The sequence below is a fragment of the Adiantum capillus-veneris genome, chromosome 3 (genome assembly GCF_014529385.1).
Source record: "Adiantum capillus-veneris isolate H3 chromosome 3, ASM1452938v2, whole genome shotgun sequence".
NCBI lineage: Eukaryota > Viridiplantae > Streptophyta > Polypodiopsida > Polypodiales > Pteridaceae > Adiantum > Adiantum capillus-veneris.
Window position 1 is genome coordinate 129,267,420 of NC_140933.1, and position 18,952 is coordinate 129,286,371.

An 18,952-nucleotide genomic window follows, 5' to 3' on the forward strand; every position below is an offset into this window, starting at 1 on the left:
GAGGAATCCTCCACAAAGGCGAGCGTAGGGCGGTGAGTGACACACCCTTGCTCTCTTGAGCTTGCTAGATAGTCTAGTTGTGTGCTTGGAGGCATTTGTGGCTCGCACACAATGTATCGGCAAGTCCCTTGCATTGACACGTGCGACAAACGCGTACATTTTTGGCGCCGCTGCCGGGGAAATGCCCTGCATTAAGCTCGAGTAGCACTCTATGCTGCTTTGTGGTGCATTTTGAAATGTAGGAAAGGTAGAGAAGGAAGATGTGTGTGTTGAAAGGAGTTTGTTTTGCTGTAGTGGATTGTTTTGTTAATAAGGTGTTGAAAGGTACCGTGTTTCAGGTGTTAGAATTAAGGTAATAGATCCATAATGTTAGTTCTGTGTAAAGTACAGTAAGTAGATCGGTTAGCTAATGAGTTGTTGTAGTACTGTGTTAGTGTGTAATCGTAGCTCTATTAGTTGTAAGTAGGTAGGTTAGGTGTGTGATTGCTCGCGCGCATAGCGCGGCCGCGATGACCTTATTCCCAAAAAAATAAAAAAAGGTAGGACCGAGCTCGGGAATATTTCCCAGGCCCAATTAGTCTGGCAGCTCGTAACACTCAATCTTGATATATTATCGTTGCCACTGACTATGTGACAAAGTGGGCGGAAGCCAGGGCGACACGTAACGCTGATGCGAGGTCAACTGCCAAGTTTCTCTTTGAGAACATTATTACAAGATTTGGTTGTCCCTTTGAGATTGTAAGTGACAATGGTGGAGTAAAAAAGAACTCACTAGCAACTTTATGATAGCTCACCATAAGTCCACACCTTATTATCCACAAGCAAATGGCCAAGCTGAGAGCACCAACAAGACCTTAATCTCTATCTTGACCAAAACGGAGGAAGCTCATCGCACAGATTGGGATTTAAAGATGACTTCAGCTTTATGGGCTTATCATACCGCGAACAAAGTTGCCATTAACTGCACACCGTTTAAGATGGTGTATGGCTAAGAAGCGGTTATGCCATGGGAGTTTGTCGTTCCTAATCTTCGAGTAGCTTCTCAAGAAGGTTGGGATGGTAACCCCTTAGTTGAGCGATTATATATCCTTGGAAGGCTAGATGAAGAGAGGCAATTAGCTGTGCAACATGCACTTGTGAAGAAAGATAGGAGGAAGAAATGGTTCGACCGTCATCTAAAGAACAAAGATATCAATGTTGGTGATAAACTCCTTATGTATGGAGTGCCTAACGAAAAGAAAAAGTTGAAATATGCGGAAAAATGACCATATAGAGTATGTTAGATCACCCCACAAGGAACCATTCGTGTGGAGACTCTTGATGGAGTTGAAACCATTGGATTCCTCAATGGGAGCAAATTTAAAAGATACTATGATCCTTTAAGCCAAGAGGAGCTATGTGCCATCCATCAAAAAAAGGTAGCCAAGGCACAAATAGAATTGAAGAATATACAAGCTCAAGCTGAAGCTAAGGAGTGACAACAACGCATAAGACGCCAACGAGAGGCTAACCTTTGAGTTACACATGCATTCCACATTGAAGCCAACGAGGATTGGTTGGACTCTGACACACCTCTATGATACCCTATTGAACTAAATAGCACTTATGGAAAAGTGCTATATAACGCCTTATTGGACACAATAATCTGCTATCATATGGGGTGTGGTGTCAGTTAGGGAAGCCACCTCTATCTCAGAGTATTATCCAAGTCAAGGGTGTCAACAAGAAAAAAATTGCGGTTTTTGGAATCTGACACACTTCTGTCAGTTATGACAATGGGGTTGTAGCTCAAGAATTTTTGGTCATGCCTGATGGAACTATGCATTAGGAAAAAAATGGACTCTTCTTGGGCCCTTTTGATTAAGGGGTGATTAAAAACTAGTCAATGAGGAGAGAGTTGGGATATCACCTATGGCCTAGAGATGTGTAGGTGTGTCATGACTTGTCTCCTCCCTCTAGTGGTTTCTTCAGGTCAAACCCACGAATGTCAGGGCTAAGATGGTCTCTTTCATGTACAAACGTGGTTTTCTCTTACCACAAAGATTTGAATCTTGGTGGTAACATTTAAGAGGAGGGAAGAGAGAGGAGATTTTCAAATAAGGGTCGAATGGTTGCAAAATACAATTTAATTGTGCCAGTTCAGCCTTGGCCACACGTCAAAAGCTTATTTGCAACCGCATGGAACGAGGAGGCCTATCGCCAAGCTATGAATTGTGGGGACTGAGTAGTATGCGCAGCCTTAACTGCCGAAGGCATGCACCTTAACTGCCAAAAGAGATGTGCCTGCAAAAACTTTCCATGCCCCAATGGCGAGTGGCCACATGGATTGCTACCCACCATCCCTGCCGCCAGCGTGCTCTTTTTCAGCACCTGGCCGCCGGCTTATTCAGGCATGGGCTGACAGGTGAACGTGTACCATTAACTACCAATAGAGGGTGCGCCGCTTCAAAGATCTTTGTGGCCCAATTAGAAATGGCCACGTGCCCTGTTGTCCCATCTTGACTGCCATAAGCGTGTTGTTTTCAACAGCTGGCCTCCCTATTCAAGCGTGCCCTCCCTATTCAAGTGCCCCCTCATAACTCACCGCCACCCACTGCTCGTTATTTGAGCTGTTACCACCAGTGTTCAAAGGACAGTAGTCCAATTTTTCAAAAGAAATAAGCCTCCAATATACATTTTGGATTTTTTATTGTTCTCAACCAATGGCATCCCTCCACCTCGGTTCATATAATATCATAAATTTGAGGACGTTTTTCCAAATTGCAATACAAAACGAAATTTGTATTGCAGCTCTCAAAAGTTAGATTTCAAGTTTGGCCAGTCAATTCATGCATTTATGAGATTCCAAAACCACCAGATAGCCTACTAGTGGGTTTGGATGTCTCCTAAAGTGCCAACAATTTAAGATTTAATCCCTTGAAATTAGGGATTCTTACAAGGCCCATGGAGAGTCCATATTTTTCCTAATGGGAGGGTAATATAAACCTAGGATGCACTTGGATGATAGCCACCAAATGCACTATTGATTGGGGGACAGGGGATGTCACAACGCAGAAACCAACTCTTAGCCTTGCCACTCAAGCCATAGTCCCTGAGATATTGCCTCTTAAGGAAATAAAACCCAAAACATTGCATGTCTAAGAGGTTGAACCATATGTCCCCATAACCCAACCCTCTAGAGCTTCAACTGATGTAGTTGAAATAAAGCTTGAGACACACAAGACCCATCCCAATATAACAAAGAAAACATACAAGTGGGTCCCTAAAGCTTCTTTAACGACCATAGATAGTGTTAAAAGACAGGAGCCTAGTAAGAGACGTCCCACTCGTCTCAAGAAATGTAAAGAAACGTTGCGTTGGATTCCTAAAAAACTATTGGAAGCCCAAGGCTACTATGAAGGAAATGATCAAATCTGGGTGCGACCATATGTCCCCATAGCCCAACTCTCTAGAGCTTCAACGAATGTAGTTGAAATAAAGCTTGAGACACACAAGACCCATCCCAATATAACAAAGAAAACATACAAGTGGGTCCCTAAAGCTTCTTTAGCGACCATAGCTAATGCTAAAAGACAAGAGCCTGGTAAGAGACGTCCCACTCAGCCCAAGAAATGTAAAGAAACGTTGCGTTGGATTCCTTAAAAAACTATTGGAAGCCCAAGGCTACTATAAAGGAAATGATCAAATCTGGGTGCCAAAACGTAAATTGTGCTCTCACTTGTCACCTGGCCCCTGTGAGCCCAATCATGTAGCTCCAAAACGAATTGACGATCGTGAAAAAAAAATTCACAGAATGCTACACACCCGCTCCAGAGCTAGTTTGGGTACCGAAGAAAGAACGATTTATTCCACCTAGCTCAGGAAGGGGGGAGTCCTGTGAAGCTTCTAGGTCCTCATGTAATGCATCTGTAGAGGTAAAAGCTTCTCCACAGCCTCCACCTACAATAGTGGACCTCCATGAAGCTACAACGGAATCCACACCTCCCAGTGTTCAAGAATCACCTGATGAACCACTTCAAGTTCGATCCTGGGAGAGTACCTTACCACCCTTGTGTTGGGGTATAAAGCCCAATGTGGTCGCCCACGTAAGTGGGCGGGCCGCCAGGTATGTACACATATTCTTTTGTAAAAACCTAATAAGAACGCACTATGCTCTACACATTACAGTAGAGCGAGTTCACCATATCGTCGTGCTCTTCTTCTCGCACTCTCTCTCACGTCGCTCTTCCGCTCGTACTCCTTCAACTGGTATTAGAGCTCAGATCGAGGCTCGGGGCAGCGCTGCAGGAGGCTAGAGTCACCAGCTCAGATTGGAGTGAAATTCGATAGGCGAAGACACGGCCCCAAATCCTATGGGATAGCCTGAAGGGCTAGGTGTTCTCAGAATTTCATTCTGAGGTCATCTCGGCCACCGTTCGGCTTCGACAAAGGTCTGCGCAAGCCATTTTCGACTACGTGGTCGCAGCGGGTGCAGATCCGACTCTGCAAATTTGGGGTTTTCGGCCTACGACTGCAGGTGCTGAGGATATCGACACTCCCAGAGTGTTGATTTGTGGCTGTCTACACATCGAAGGACGGCTCACAGTTCTTGGAGGCGTGTCACATACGACACGGGCGCATCTACACACAGACTGTAGGCGACATCCACTAGTTCATCAGGTAGCTTGTGTTTGCTGCTTGATATTCCAGATTTCATCCTGAAATTGCAGGTACTTCCACATGGGATGTATTGTCAGAGATGATGTATGTTTGTTGAGGGTTTGCTGGCTGTGAGTCACACAGCAAACAACCACCGCAGCGGTTACAACATATAGTGGGAAATTTGTGGATGTATGACTTTGTGGAAAGTCTATGTACTGTCAGATTTACTGCAGCCTTTGTTGAGGGTCGAGTGAGGTTTTATTGAGCTGGGGGATTCTCGAATGTTGAGATCCTTTCGGTGATACAGGTTTTGGAGCGATCCCTCGAGCACCCTTAGATAGACAGCTAGGATGTATTGACTGTGAGTTAGACAGTTGGGATTGCATCTTTGCTTTACTGCCGTTGAGGCATTGTCGCAGTCTATGCTTACAGGACAGTGAGAGACAGTACAGGTGCAGGATAGGTTTACCCGCAGCTTACAGTGTCAGAGAGACAGTGTTTTTTGAGCTGTTTTTGGTCTGTTTTTTGAATACACCAGAGCCATTTTACAAAGGAGACTCTGCCAAAATTTATGCAGAATCTGAAGCTTTCTTGGTTCATTTGACAGGTTGATATTGGTTCAAAGGTCAATTTACAAGGGAAACTCTGCCGAATTTTTCCCAGGAAAGTAAACCACTGTGAAGCGTAGCTATGGCTGGATCACAGGACACTGCTCTTTACAATATCAAGAAGCTGGATGGAACCAATTTCCCATTGTGGAAGAAGCAGATTTGGCACGTGTTGGTACAAAAGAAGTAGATAAAACCTATAAAGCTCAAGGGGATAAAACCAGAAGATATGGACAAAGATGAATGGAGCGAAATGGATGAATTGGCTCTTTATACCATTATGCTGACTTTGGCAAAAAGCGTTTACTTCAATGTAGCAGACGAGATGTCGGCTTATCAAGCATGGTTAAAGCTGAGTGATCTTTATGAGAAGCAGAGTGCAGCTTCACAGGTATACTGGCTTAAGAAGCTTGTTGACTTGAAGATGAAAGAAGGGACACCTATGTCCAATCATCTGAATGAATTCAACACAATCTAGAGTCAGTTGTCAGCTCAAGGTGTCAAGTTTGATGAACCTGTTAGAGCTATGTTCCTGTTGATCACATTGCCGAAAAGTTGGGACACTTTTCGCACAGCTTTGAGTAATTCTGCACCTCCAGATGGTTTGAACATAGCAGGTGTAGAAGGAAGTCTGCTTATTGAAGAAACCAATAGAAAGACAATGGACAAAGGCAAAGGAATAGCCTTAGTTGTCAGGGGAAGGACCAAAGAAAAGTACAAAGGTGGAAAGAGGAATCAGTCTCGTAGCAAGTCCCGCAGTGCTAAAGGCAAGAGTGACATAGAATGCTACCATTGTGGCAAGAAGGGTCACATGAAAAGAGACTGCAGAGAATGGAAAGCAGAAAAAGGCAAAGAGAAAGCTGAAGACCATGGTGAGAAGAACAAGTCCTCAGTGAAGATTCAAGAAATAAATGTGACAAACACTGTTGCAGAGGATGACAGTCTAGTGTCAGGAGACATCTACTTCTTGAAGAATACAATGGACTCAGCTCTTCTTACAGCATCTGATGGAAATGCACTGAGTTACTTGATTATAGACTCAGGGGCATCACTTCATGTGTCTCCAAACAAGGAGTGGTTTACTTCTTATGTGACCACTAAAGATCATGTTCGGCTAGGCAATGGGCAGACATGTGAGATCTTAGGTGTTGGAGATGTTCAATTGAAGTTTCAGAATGGCTCTTCTTTCACGCTAAAGAATGTGAGACATGTTCCCGCAATTACAAAGAGCTTGATCAACACAGGTTTACTTGATGGTGCTGGCTACGTCACCACTTTTGGACAGAACATGTGGAAGATATCCAAGGGTTCTATGACAGCAGCACATGGAGTAAAGTCTGGAGGACTTTACATGATTTATGTATCAAATGTCTCTAAAAATGTAATCAATGTAACCGAGCAGCCGAATGTTTCTTTGTGGCATAGCCGGTTAGGACATATGTCCAAGAAGGGAATGGAAATCTTGTCTCGTTCTGGTTATTTGCCTGGCTTTTCATTTAATGATTTTGAATTCTTTGAACATTGTCTGTATGGTAAGCAAACACAGCAGCCACATAAGCATAGAAGCAGTAGAAGAGATACACAGTTGGCACTTGTTCATAGTGATTTGTGTGGACCTATGCCTAACCTATCTCTAGGGGGAGCTTCTTACTTTATGAAATTTATAGATGATTACTCGAGGAAAGTATGGGTTTACTTTCTCAAGCACAAGGATGAAGCGTTTAGTGTTTTCAAAACGTTTGTGACACTTGTGGAGAATCAGAGCGACAAGAAGCTTAAATGCTTACGCACTGACAATGGTGGAGAGTATGTTTCAAAGGCCTTTCAGGACTTTTGTGAGTCAAAAGGTATAAAACGTACGTGAACTTACTGCTCCTTACAATCCTCCTCAAAATGGTGTTGCTGAGAGGATGAATAGGACCATACAAGAGAAGGTCAGAAGTATGTTGTCTAATGCACAACTGCCAAATGGGTTTTGGGCTGAAGTTGTATCAACAGCTGTTCATCTTGTAAATAGATCTTCTAGCAAGGTTTTGCAGAAGGATTCAGTGCTAGAGATGGTATGGTCAGGCAAAATGCCCTCATACAAGCATCTCAGAGTCTTTGGCTGTGAGGCATATACTCACGTTCCAAAGGAATTTAGAAACAAACTTGAGCCAAAGAGTAGAAAGTGCATCTTTCTAGGCTATGGTAATTCTGGTGAGATGGGGTACAGACTTTGGGATCCTGAATCCAGAAAGGTTATCCGCAGCAATGATGTTCACTTTAATGAATCCAAATATCATTCTAAACCAGAGAAATTTGAGGAGATTAGAAGAGTTGTCTTCCAAGAAGATGGACCTGTACGTGCAAGACAAAATGTCAGGGCTCAAGAGGAGCAAGGACAGGATAGATTGGAACCACAGGTTGTGGCTGAGCCTGAGCCACCTATTGTGCGTAGATCTGGACGTGTCACGCGACCTTCTGATAGGTTTGTTCCATCTATGAACTATGTCATGTTGACTGATTGCAATGAGCCTTCATGTTACAAGGAAGCAGTGCAAATGAAGGACTCCGGGAATTGGCAATTGGCCATGCAGTCAAATATGACAGCTCTGCATAAAAACCAGACATGGACGCTAGTTAAATTACCACGGGGCAAAAAGGCTCTACCCTATAAATGGGTTTACAGGTATAAGATCACCGCTCATGATAGTTAGCCAAAGTACAAAGCAAGGCTTGTTGCCAAGGGCTTTAAACAAGAACAAGGCATTGACTTTGATGAAGTCTTCTCTCCGGTGGTCAAGATGACTACATTGAGATGCTTTCTTGCATTGGTTGCCATATTAGATTTGGTGTTGCACCAAATGGATGTCAAGACAGCGTTCTTGCATGGTGATTTAGATGTGGAAATTTACATGCAGCAGCCAGAAGGGTTTATTGAGAAAGGCAAGGAAGATTGGGTATGCCAGTTGTTAAGGAGTCTTTATGGCTTAAAACAATCACCGAGGGCATGGTACCATAAATTCCACAAGTTTATGCTTTCTCAAGGCTACAAACGTAGTGAGTTCGATCACTGTCTATATACAAAGAAGGCTAAGGATGGCAGTTGGCTGATCCTTATTTTGTATGTGGATGACATGTTGATTGCTGTCAAGCACTTGGAAGAAATTTCAGCTTTGAAGTCAAAGATGGCAAAATCGTTTGACATGAAAGACATGGGTGAGGCAAGTCATATACTTGGTATGCGCATTGAGAGAGACAGATCAAAGAAGTTGATTTGGTTATCTCAAACAGAGTATATTGACAAGGTTTTGCAACGTTTCAATATGGAGAAGGGAAAGGCACTGAGTGTTCCATTGCCACCATATGTGAAACTTAGCAAACAAGATTGTCCTCTGTCTGAGGAAGAACAGGCTGAAATGGATAAGATTCCATATGCGTCTGCAGTGGGTAGTTTGATGTATGCAATTATTGCTACTCGCCCAGACATTGCATTTGCAGTGGGAGTAGTAAGTTGATACATGTCAAACCCAGGCAAGAAACATTGGGAGGCAGTGAAAGGAATATTGAGATACCTGAAAGCTACAAAGAGTATGCGTATATGTTATGGGAGTCAGGAGATAAGTGTAAAGGGTTTTACAGACTCAAATTATGCAGGTGACTTAGACAACCGAAGGTCTACGTCAGGGTATGTCTTTACATTGGCTGGTGGAGCAGTATCATCGCGTTCTAGATTACAAGATTGTGTTACTCAGTCTACTACATAGGCTGAATATGTTGTAGCATCAGAGGCATGCAAAGAATCAATTTGGCTTAATCGACTAGTAACAGATTTGGGAATCAAAGAAGAGATGCCTGTGTTATATTGTGATAGTCAAAGTGCTATACAATTGGCTCGCAATCCAGATTATCACTCAAAGACAAAGCATGTGGATGTGAAGTATCATTTCATCAGGGAAATGCTCGAGGATAAGCAACTTCAGCTTGTCAAAGTTCACACCACAGAAAATCCTCCTGATCTACTTACAAAAGGACTTCCCTCAGAGAGCTTTACGCATTTTCGCAAGCAGTTAGGTGTAGGGTAGTACATCACTTCTCTACATCTCTTGTATATTAGCTTGTATAGTAGCTTCTCTCACACTTAAAGTACCACATTGGACTTTAAGTGGGAGGTTGTTGGGGTATAAAGCCCAATGTGGTCGCCCAGGTAAGTGGGCGGGCCGCCAGGTATGTACACATATTCTTTTGTAAAACCCTAATAAGAACTCACTATGCTCTACACATTACAGTAGAGTGAGTTCACCATATCGTCGTGCTCTTCTTCTCGCACTCTCTCTCGCGTCGCACTTCCGCTCGTACTCCTTCACCTTGCAACTCGACGAGGCGCCTAAGGTAATAGAAAACTAATTGCAAAAATCCTCACCTATTACCAACTGGAACAATTGGTTTCAAAGGGTGACGAGCACATTTCAAACAGTATGACCTACCCAAGGAAGGGGGAAGTCTTCATTCATGTCGGCCTATTGAATTATTTCCCTCTTACTCTTCTTTCCCTGATCGAGCAAGAGCAATTAGCAAACGAGTATGCACAATAAAAGTCAAAACATTGACTCAGACCTACACATTCACATCCGGTACACTGAAACAGAAACCTATGTCATCAACCACCTTTGATCCTCATCACTCGAGTGATGGAGGGTAGGTAGAATTAGTACGATAGGAGTGTTTCTGTTTTAGAGTTTAGTGATTAGCAAAGTTCTTTCTTCCCACTGATGTGCCTCCTAGAGGTATTCTTTGTGTTTCCTCGTGTGTACAGGAATGTGTTGCTGTTGTTAGAATTTGGACCTTCATGGAATCTTTCTCTCATTCACTTTTCAAATCAAGCGCGATCATCAACACCAACATGTGTTTCTTGTCCATTAGTATTGCCCCTTATCTTTTTTGCATCCATGTTTGTCTGCTTTAATTGTAATTGGTAGCATAATATTCAGCTCATTTACTTAGTATCAAACATTAAATTCAATGTAATTTCTTTTTTCACAATCACTTGTCTAAGTTTAAAAATTAAGCAGTCCGACGAAGCTAATTTGACCAAGCTAGGCGTTAGAGATCTTCTCTTAATACCATGGGGAATGCCTTCCTAATAATCAATGGCTACTTAGGTTCTTGATCCGATTTAAGCAGCATTGTGTGAAATATACTAGGGCTTTCTAGTGGGCTTAGTCTCTATTGACCTTTAGCTTAAGTATTATAAAAGGAGTTTACTAATGTGATGAGCCTGTGGAGGGTAACAATTTTATATGACCCCCCAAAGTTACAAAATTAAAATGCTGAAACGAAAAAAAAATAAAAAATCAAAGTGCCATAATGTAAAATCTAAAGCGGAAAGAGAAATCTTAGATTGATTTGGTACTTCACTCACATGTATCGCCTATGGTACTAGAGCCCTAGAGGTTCCCAGTGTGAGTGCTTTTCCTTGAAAAGCAAAAAACCCAAGGCATACAAAATAAGCACACATATAGAAATTGACTCAATGTGAAAAGACTTTGGGGGGTCAAAAAAAAGGAAATAAGTCAGACGATGATTTCATGAGCAATTCCTTTTATCGTAGCTTAACTACAAGGTCTTCTAGGTATAGCCTCTAGTCAGCCCTCGGACATGAAATACTTTGCTCTCGCGATTAAACAACTTAATTGACCAGAGAAAATTGAGAAGCTTGCCTATGGTATCAATAGTTGACCTCTAGTGCCTTTCGACCGTTAAATTAGCGACCCCAGACTGTTTATGGATTTAAGAATATTATAATTTACTGTTTATTGCTTACAAATGGATTAAAATTCTGTTACCAATCAATTTGACTACCTACAACAGTATATCCTTTTTAATTGTATATAAGAATGCAATTACTGTACCATTTTTGTTTGATTTTGCAGTGACTAAAGAAGCTAAGGACATTCATTTCAAATGCTCTTCCACCTTGACAATGAGCTTCAACTCAATAGATTTCGAGAACAAAATCTACATCAGGAAGGGGGAAATGTTAACCAACAAGTCAGACAGTGAGTCAGCACTAGGCGAATATGAGGCTTGGGAATTGCCAAATGCCACCTATCGCTTGGTGTTGACCTTGGTGTAACAGATGATGGAGACCCTTTTGGTGAGGTGATTACAATTCATGCAGAGGAGTCAATACTAGGCGAACAGGAAGCTTGGGGAGTGTCCAATGCTACCTATCGCTCGGTGTTGACCTTGGGGTTAAAGACATTACAAGAGGCAGTAGAGTCAATACTAGGTGAATAGGAGGCTTGGGGAGTGCCCAACGCCACTTATTGCTTGGTGTTGACCTTGGTGACGAAGACATGACAGGCAGCAATAAAGTCAACACCAGGCGAATAGGAGGCTTGGGGATTGCCCAACGCCACCTATCGCTTGGTGCTGACCTTGGCAAATAGGCATCCGCACATCCACGAATATTACATTGTTTTGAGTCATGGGTCGGGCTTGTCGGTCCAATGGGAAAAGGGTAAGAGTGATCGCCGATGAGAGGTGCACTCTAACAGGAACAATCAAGGGTTAGTTGGCTAAGTATGTGAGCCCAAGTGTGAATGGGACGAGCTCATATAAAAGTCACATAAACCTAAAAAACACTCATTCTCTCATTTGTGCAATTGAAGAGTGCTCTTGCTCCATCTCCATCTTCTTCTTCTTCATCTCCTTGTGTGTGTGTGTATCCGAGAGAGAGAGAGAGAGAGAGAGAGAGAGAGAGAGAGAGCGAGAGAGCGATCGAGCATTGCGATGAGACGGCACGGCGACAACGAGGCGGTTGAGTGCGGCACGATGGTAGCTCCTTCTTCTTCACGACGAGAAATCCTCCATGAAGGCGAGCATAGGGCGGTGAGTGACACACCCTTGCTCTCTTGAGCTTGTTAGATTAGCCTAGTTGTGCGCTTGGAGTTATTTGTGGCTCGCACACAGTGTATCGGCAAGTCCCTTGCATTGATACGTGCGGCAGACGCGTATAGAGATGCCTGTGAGATTTGCATGCAGGCTTAAGCGTGAATTTGTGTGCTTGCCTATCACTAGAGCTGATATGGTTACATGCGAATCAAGTGAGCGAGCCAGTGGGCATATGTTGAGAGAGTCTCTCATCTATTTTCTTGTACAGACTAGTAGTTTAGCTAGTAGAACTCACCTATCCACACATTTGCCTTTAAGTGAGGAGGTTGTTGGGCTTAAAGACAAATGTACATCAGCCTCATGCCGGACACTGTATCTGACCACCCACTCTTCTTCTTATTCATTGTACATATATAAGGAATAAGGAGCACGCTCTTATACTTCTGCTGAGAGGTTACTTTTCTCCTTATTCATTGTACATATATAAGATAAGGAGCACTCTTATATACTTTTCCTTGAAGATTACTTCTCCACCCACTCTATGTGCTCTGTGTGTGTGTGTGTGTGTGTGTGTGCGCGCGCGGGACCACATTCACCCATCCTTCATCCTCAAAGGCGAAATTTTCCCCCGTACAAACTTCAAGTGAAGACATCCTCATAAGGTTAGTGATGTGTCTTGATGGAAAGATTGCATACACGTTTTACAAAAAATAAGGTTTTGATTGCACAAATATGTTTCACCAAATCTTCTATGTTTTATTTAATTTATCTTGTTCACTTCGATATAACCTGTCAAGCAATTGTATTTACACTAACTATTGATGATCATTATTTGCACATTCACACCAATTCACTCACTAACTCCTATGGCAGGGCCAACTATGCAAGACTAGTTTACTTTATACATTAAGAGGGCCTTCGCACAGTGCGTTGTAATGCACTTGTGCGTTTCAATATGCACCTTTCTTTGATTCTCACGAGGTGTTTCAAAATGCACCCGCGTAAATTGGGCTCACTGTTCCTTCACGAAAACTTTTGCTTCAACAACAAAAGTTAGCGTAACGAAGCTATGTCGTGTGTCAAATGACCGTCTGTAGAGGCGATGATCATAGCTGATGCAGGCGAGTCCAACGTGGAGGTTCACGATGCCTACTTGCATCTGCAGGTTATCGATCCTTTTGTCAACGAAAAGCAAAAAATGTGCAGAGCGTTGGAATGAACAACGACATGGCAAGAATAAGCCAGTGCGTCGTTTGCACTGTTTGGTTGCTGTTTCAAAACGCACCGTGTGCTCTAAGAAGCTCTCCACACGGTGCATTTCAAATGCACAACGAAACTAGAATATTTAAAAATGAACCCCTAAATAATAGAGCTACTTTCTCACAATGTAGTAGTTTTGTGGTGCGGTATGTGAGGGGGTGCGCATGTAAGATGCACGTGGATTGATATCGACTATTAGCGATCATCATTCCCTATTCTGTAAACTTTTGCCATTTTAGCAAAAGTTTGAAACGTCTTCTCGTGTGCGTTTCCTAAAGCATTGTGTGAAAGTGGCAATTGCCGTGTGTCAAATGTATGAAAACTTTGGAACACACCGTGAGAAGGAGCTCTAATATGTCCACTTGCAGGAATGGGGAAGCATTGCACCAAATTTGGAGGAGGAGCATCGAAAAGAAGGGCGAGGACCCGGCAGGGAGCCCACGATCCGCCCACGAGAGAGCTGAAGCCTGAAGAGCGGAGGAGCGAGGCCCAACAACCTCACGGGACTGGGGACTCGGGAGGGAAGCAAGCGAAGCAGCAGGCAGGCAGATGGCAGAAGCTTGCGAATCGGGGGAATGCTCGACTGCCATTGAATGCGAGGACATGCACGCGTGCGTGCGTGCGGGAAGGGGGGGCTCGCCAGTGCCCCTACAATCGCCTGGGCGGCCAATATGCCATGGAAGCGCAGATGGGGCGCTCGCGTCAGCAGCATATGAGAGAGAGAACCGCCTCCCCCCCGGCCCGCCCCCCTTTCTTCATGATCTCCACAAGAGAACAGGGGCCCGCCCCTGCCTCCCCTGTTTTTTACACGCCCACACACCCGCCCACACATACACACACACGTACACTCTCTTCTCCCACAGACAATGGTAGCTTGCTGCCGCATCTTGGAGCCAATGGGTACCTGGCGCAGCTTGGGCACAGAGCAGACCGTGCGGGACGCGAGGAGGAGGTGTGGACACTTTTGGGTACCTTTCTTTTCACTCTTTTATCTTTCTTTCTTTCCTGTGTGCTGCGCGTGCTTTGCCCCACCCTCCTGCATTGTCGCATGAGCCCAGCTTCTCTCTCTTTCTCTCTCTCTCTCTCTCTCTCTGGGCATCACCAACAATCGCATTCTCTCACATTCCCACTCTGTCACATTCTCTTTCATGACGCATAACAAACACACACACACACACACACACACTCACTCACTCACTCAAGTAACCGAGCATTTGCACATTGCACTTCCCCAACATTCTTTTTCTACGTTCACATGCTCAATTGCACTCTTTCTTCAAGTTCTTGTCACATGTGACTCACACAGAGAGAGTCCCTTTCACACAAATTCTCTCTCTCTCTCTCTCTCTCTCTCTCTCTCTCTCTCGAAATGCAACTCTTAAAATACATAATCTTCCTCTCTTCATCCTTCCCGTTTGTGTGTGTTGTGTGTGTCCCCATCCAGTGTACAACTGCCAACCCAAACCTTCTCTTTTTCCGCAGATCTGCCCTTCCTTGCTCTTCCTTGCCAAGCCATCATCCCCAACTTGAGAGCCCCACAGCCCATTGCTGTTTCTAGATTGCAACCCTCTTCCCTTGTCAAAGTCCTTTCAACAGACAACCCCAACACAGACCCTTGGAACTATTTTTTCCATATTGAAGTAAACAAGCATTCTCTTCCCATGAGCTTGAATCCTTACAATGCTCTCTTTGAGACTCTGGAATTATTGCAGCTGCTCATATCAAAGTAGCAGTTTACATCTCACAAGAATCAGTGTCATTTAGATCTTCATCGGGCTTTCCTTTGTGCGCCACAGCTCAACGTATGGACACATCCTGCATTGTCAATTATTAATCATCCAGATATTAGTTGAGACACAGCAAGCTGCCCGAGTTCATCCTGGTTTGGCTATTTGGCTATTTGCACAATATCACGGTTGCCCATGCAGCCTGCATTGTAACGAATGAGCATGATTAGATGAGGGAACATCACCGCTTTTGTAATCAGAGCATCTCATCATTTGCATAGGTCAATCACCCAATGCCAATTGTGGTGTAGCTACTATGCAATTGTGATTGATATGGTTTTAGTAGATGCAGTCACAACACCAGCTTCATCTGCAAGGTGGTTACTCCTCTTTTGATCATGCGAAAGTATAGATTGAACATAGAATTTGACAATTGTGGTTATATCTCTGTGCCAATTCAACTGATCCCGTATGATAAGGCTCATATTACCGTGATTTAGGCGTTGATGAGGCCAATGCCTGTAAATGTACTATCATGATTGAAACAACTCAACAGAACATCATGTGCTTGGGGCTGGATTGACAGTGGAGTGCATGCATGCCTGATCTAGTTTTGTGAGAGCTCCTCTATTGTCACATATCAGTTATTACTGTCACTGGTGCATAATGAGGTCCATCTAACGGTTGTATCTTTCTTTTGACAATAGGGTTGTCCCCACTCTAGCAGCTCGTTTGTTTGCAGCATTGTTGAAAGCTGCAAGATGACGTAGGACAGATGTACTTCGGCATGAGCCACTAATTTTTGGTCGATTAGCCTAAGAAAATAGAGATAAAAGGAACAGAGATCCATAAATCATGGATGATATTTTTGAGCAGATGCTTTCGACATCGCCGTGGGGAGATGGAGTGGGCATGCCGAATAGAGCTGGTTGGGATGGTTCAGTGAACAATATGGGGATGGATTCCTCTCAGAGCTTACCAAAGGTACCTGGAATAGCATTGAACACTTTGATGGGAGGCCTCAGTAACCAGGGAATGGGTAGAGCTCTTCAAGACAACAGTGGAACTATGCATGCAGATGGAATATTTGATGGCGGTCATGGAGTCCATGTAAGTAGATGCATCATTTTCTATGATCTACAAGGCACATCACTAGGCTTGATCTTCTACTTGGTTGCCTATTCAGAGGAAGAGGCATAAATGTATTTACCTTAGCAGTTTTTAACCTTCAGGATGTCAGCAGGCACCTCATCACATGCAAGCGTGGAACCAGCCATATCTTGGTGGTGTGCCTCCGGCACCATCAATGCTAAGCCGAGGGAAGCCTGATACCTATCTTTTGCAAGGAGAGGGCATGCGACGTGATATTCATCTAGGCAAAAGGGTTCGAGATGATGAAGATATGCTAATCGAAGGACACCCAGATAACATGGTATTACTTGAAGTTCACACTTTAGCAGAGTTTCTGCTCAGCCTCTTTTGGATTTATTGATCAAGTTCTTGGCATAGTGATGCTTTCATGCATGTCTTTGTACGTGGTCCATATCTTTAACATTCTTGCAGCTGTCATCCTCTTGAAGAGTTTGAGCAACCAAGCTCTGACCTTCCCTAAGTGTGGTTTTTGACAATGTAGTCGCAGTGGCACATTGCATAACAAAGATAATTGCTGCTGCGGCTTTGTGGGTGCAATTTTTAGGTTCTTGAAGTCATGATCATGGCGTTCCGATCATGGAATCGCTTTGAGGCCTAAAGGGCTTTTAGTAAATGAGCCTGTATGAGCATCTTTTGCTCCCCTATGCCGTTTCCTTTTGCAAGTAATCTTAAACAGTCAAACTGTCTTTTTTTTTTGTTTTGCTTTTGAGGCTCTGTTTGTTAATCTTCTATGATGGAAGCTTAAAGGGTCCAATTGCCTTCTCATGCGGATATTCGAATATTGCTAGCCAATTAAGTTGCTGTGCAGAAGCTTCTGGTTTATATAATTCACTAGGTTATTATGGTTCGACTGTGGGGACACTTGACAATTGACATTAGTAACTCCTTTGGCAGATTCATGTCTCTGGTGTACCAGGAGCGCAAGGCTATGGGGATCAAGGACCTCCAAATGAAGATCCTGCAGGACCCTCATCAAATGCACCTACAAAGCCTCGTGTGCGAGCACGTCGTGGCCAGGCGACCGATCCACACAGCATTGCTGAGCGGGTTGGTGCTTTTAACTGGCACAAAGCTTAAATTTGTACTAAGGCAAAACGATCAAGAGATAGGTGGTTTTGATTGTACACAATCATTGCCAATAAAAAAAGTTAATGTTTCTTTGCATTTATTACAGAACCGCAGGGAAAGAATTGCAGAGCGATTGAGAGCTTTGCAAGAACTAGTGCCGGATTCTAACAAGGTATCCCTTAACTCTGAAGATTTGACTATGTAAATTTATTCCAGCTCAGGGGGTTAACCTGGATAGTACATCTTCATTTCTTGTATCGGTAGACAGACAAGGCATCAATGCTGGATGAGATCATTGGTTATGTGAAGTTCCTTCAAATGCAAGTGAAGGTTGGCTTGCTACTCATTCTACAAATTCTTCCCTCGTGTCTTCAGTAATGCTGGGAGCAAACGTTTAAATGCACTTATACATTCTTGTGTTTGATGCTCCAGTGCTTGAGCATGTGTCGGCTTGGTGGGGCAGGTGCTGCGGTTCCTCTCTTAGCTGATCTCCCTGGGGAGGTAATGGCATTTCTCTCTCTCTCTCTCTCACACACACACACACACACACACACCTAGCTATATTGATGTTGTATGGGCCAAGAAGCTTGCAAGCACATTCATCCATTCCATTTTCTATCTGTTGAATGTACATGCACACACAAAATTTTTTTATTGTTGCAGGGAGCCAGTAACTTCCTAGCTGCGGCGAACCTTGCTCAAGCTCATGCAGGAGCATTAGGAGCTTCTCAAGAGGGAATGGCTATGGCGGAGCGCCAAGTTGCACAGCTAATGGATGAGGATATGAGTGCGGCAATGCAATACTTGCAAAGCAAAGGGCTGTGTCTTATGCCGATCTCCTTAGCTACCGCGATCTCAAGTACAGGTGCACGGCAGCAAGCAGCGCCAGCTAGGGTCCTCAATAGTGGAGGAAATGGGAAGCAAACCACAGAGGCAGCGGCAGCATCTGTTGAAAACGATAACGTCGGGAAGAGCGGCGGCACTGCGCCGCCCAAACCTTCCAAAGACACACAGAAGGAAGAGAATTGTGGTTGAATTTTGGAGCTTACTAACATTTGAGCACTCTAACATAGGATGGGATACCAAACCAAATAGAACATCACAATCTTTGGCATGAAGAGGGTTTCCTCGGAAACTCTTTATCTTTGTCATGTATCATCTCCTATCATGACAAGGCTTCCAAGGGATGGGAAGATGATGTTGCCAAGCTTGGTTCTTGGCACTCTCGACTTTAAAGTCATTTATGCTCGCGCAAGCAAGCATGTTCCATACTAATCTGTTTTCACATCAATGATAATGAAAGCCAATGGTTTAACTTATGGTTTTTGAGAGCAACCTTGTGGTCTTTTTTAAAGTAAAGAGATAAACTATCCACTCTACCTGTGTATGCCATGCGTGCTCCGTGGTCCCTCATACTACAGGTGACTTCATGTTTTCCTTCAGGCTTTTGTGAGAAAAATGACAATGGCTGCGTGCTTGTTTGCGTGAAACACAGAGAAAACTTGCTTGCTTATCTATCATGAGCATGGACCACATGCACCAAAGCGTGTAGGGTTGGCAATCTCCTATCAATCTTTCACATATCCAAAACTTTTGGAAGCCGAATTGAGTTGACAT

The 18,952-nt window shown here is 43.7% G+C and overlaps 1 protein-coding gene across 3 annotated transcripts; it reads left to right on the top strand.

The window, feature by feature from the left end:
• The first annotated feature begins 15,047 nt into the window (after positions 1 to 15,047).
• On the top strand, positions 15,048 to 18,652 carry LOC147461704 (transcription factor UNE12-like). Of its 3 annotated transcripts, none has more exons than XM_086509172.1 (8): positions 15,048 to 15,492; positions 15,823 to 16,225; positions 16,359 to 16,547; positions 17,162 to 17,314; positions 17,442 to 17,507; positions 17,600 to 17,665; positions 17,768 to 17,836; positions 17,999 to 18,652. In XM_086509172.1, the coding sequence occupies exons 2-8, from the start codon at positions 15,971 to 15,973 to the stop codon at positions 18,368 to 18,370; spliced, it is 1,170 nt and encodes a 389-aa protein (XP_086365298.1). In that variant the 5' UTR covers positions 15,048 to 15,492; positions 15,823 to 15,970; the 3' UTR covers positions 18,371 to 18,652. The 3 variants fall into 3 exon arrangements, with proteins under 3 accessions (XP_086365298.1, XP_086365299.1, XP_086365300.1); XM_086509173.1 differs by having other exon boundaries at positions 15,048 to 15,270; XM_086509174.1 differs by lacking the exon at positions 15,048 to 15,492 and having other exon boundaries at positions 15,505 to 16,225.
• Positions 18,653 to 18,952: the final 300 nt, after the last annotated feature.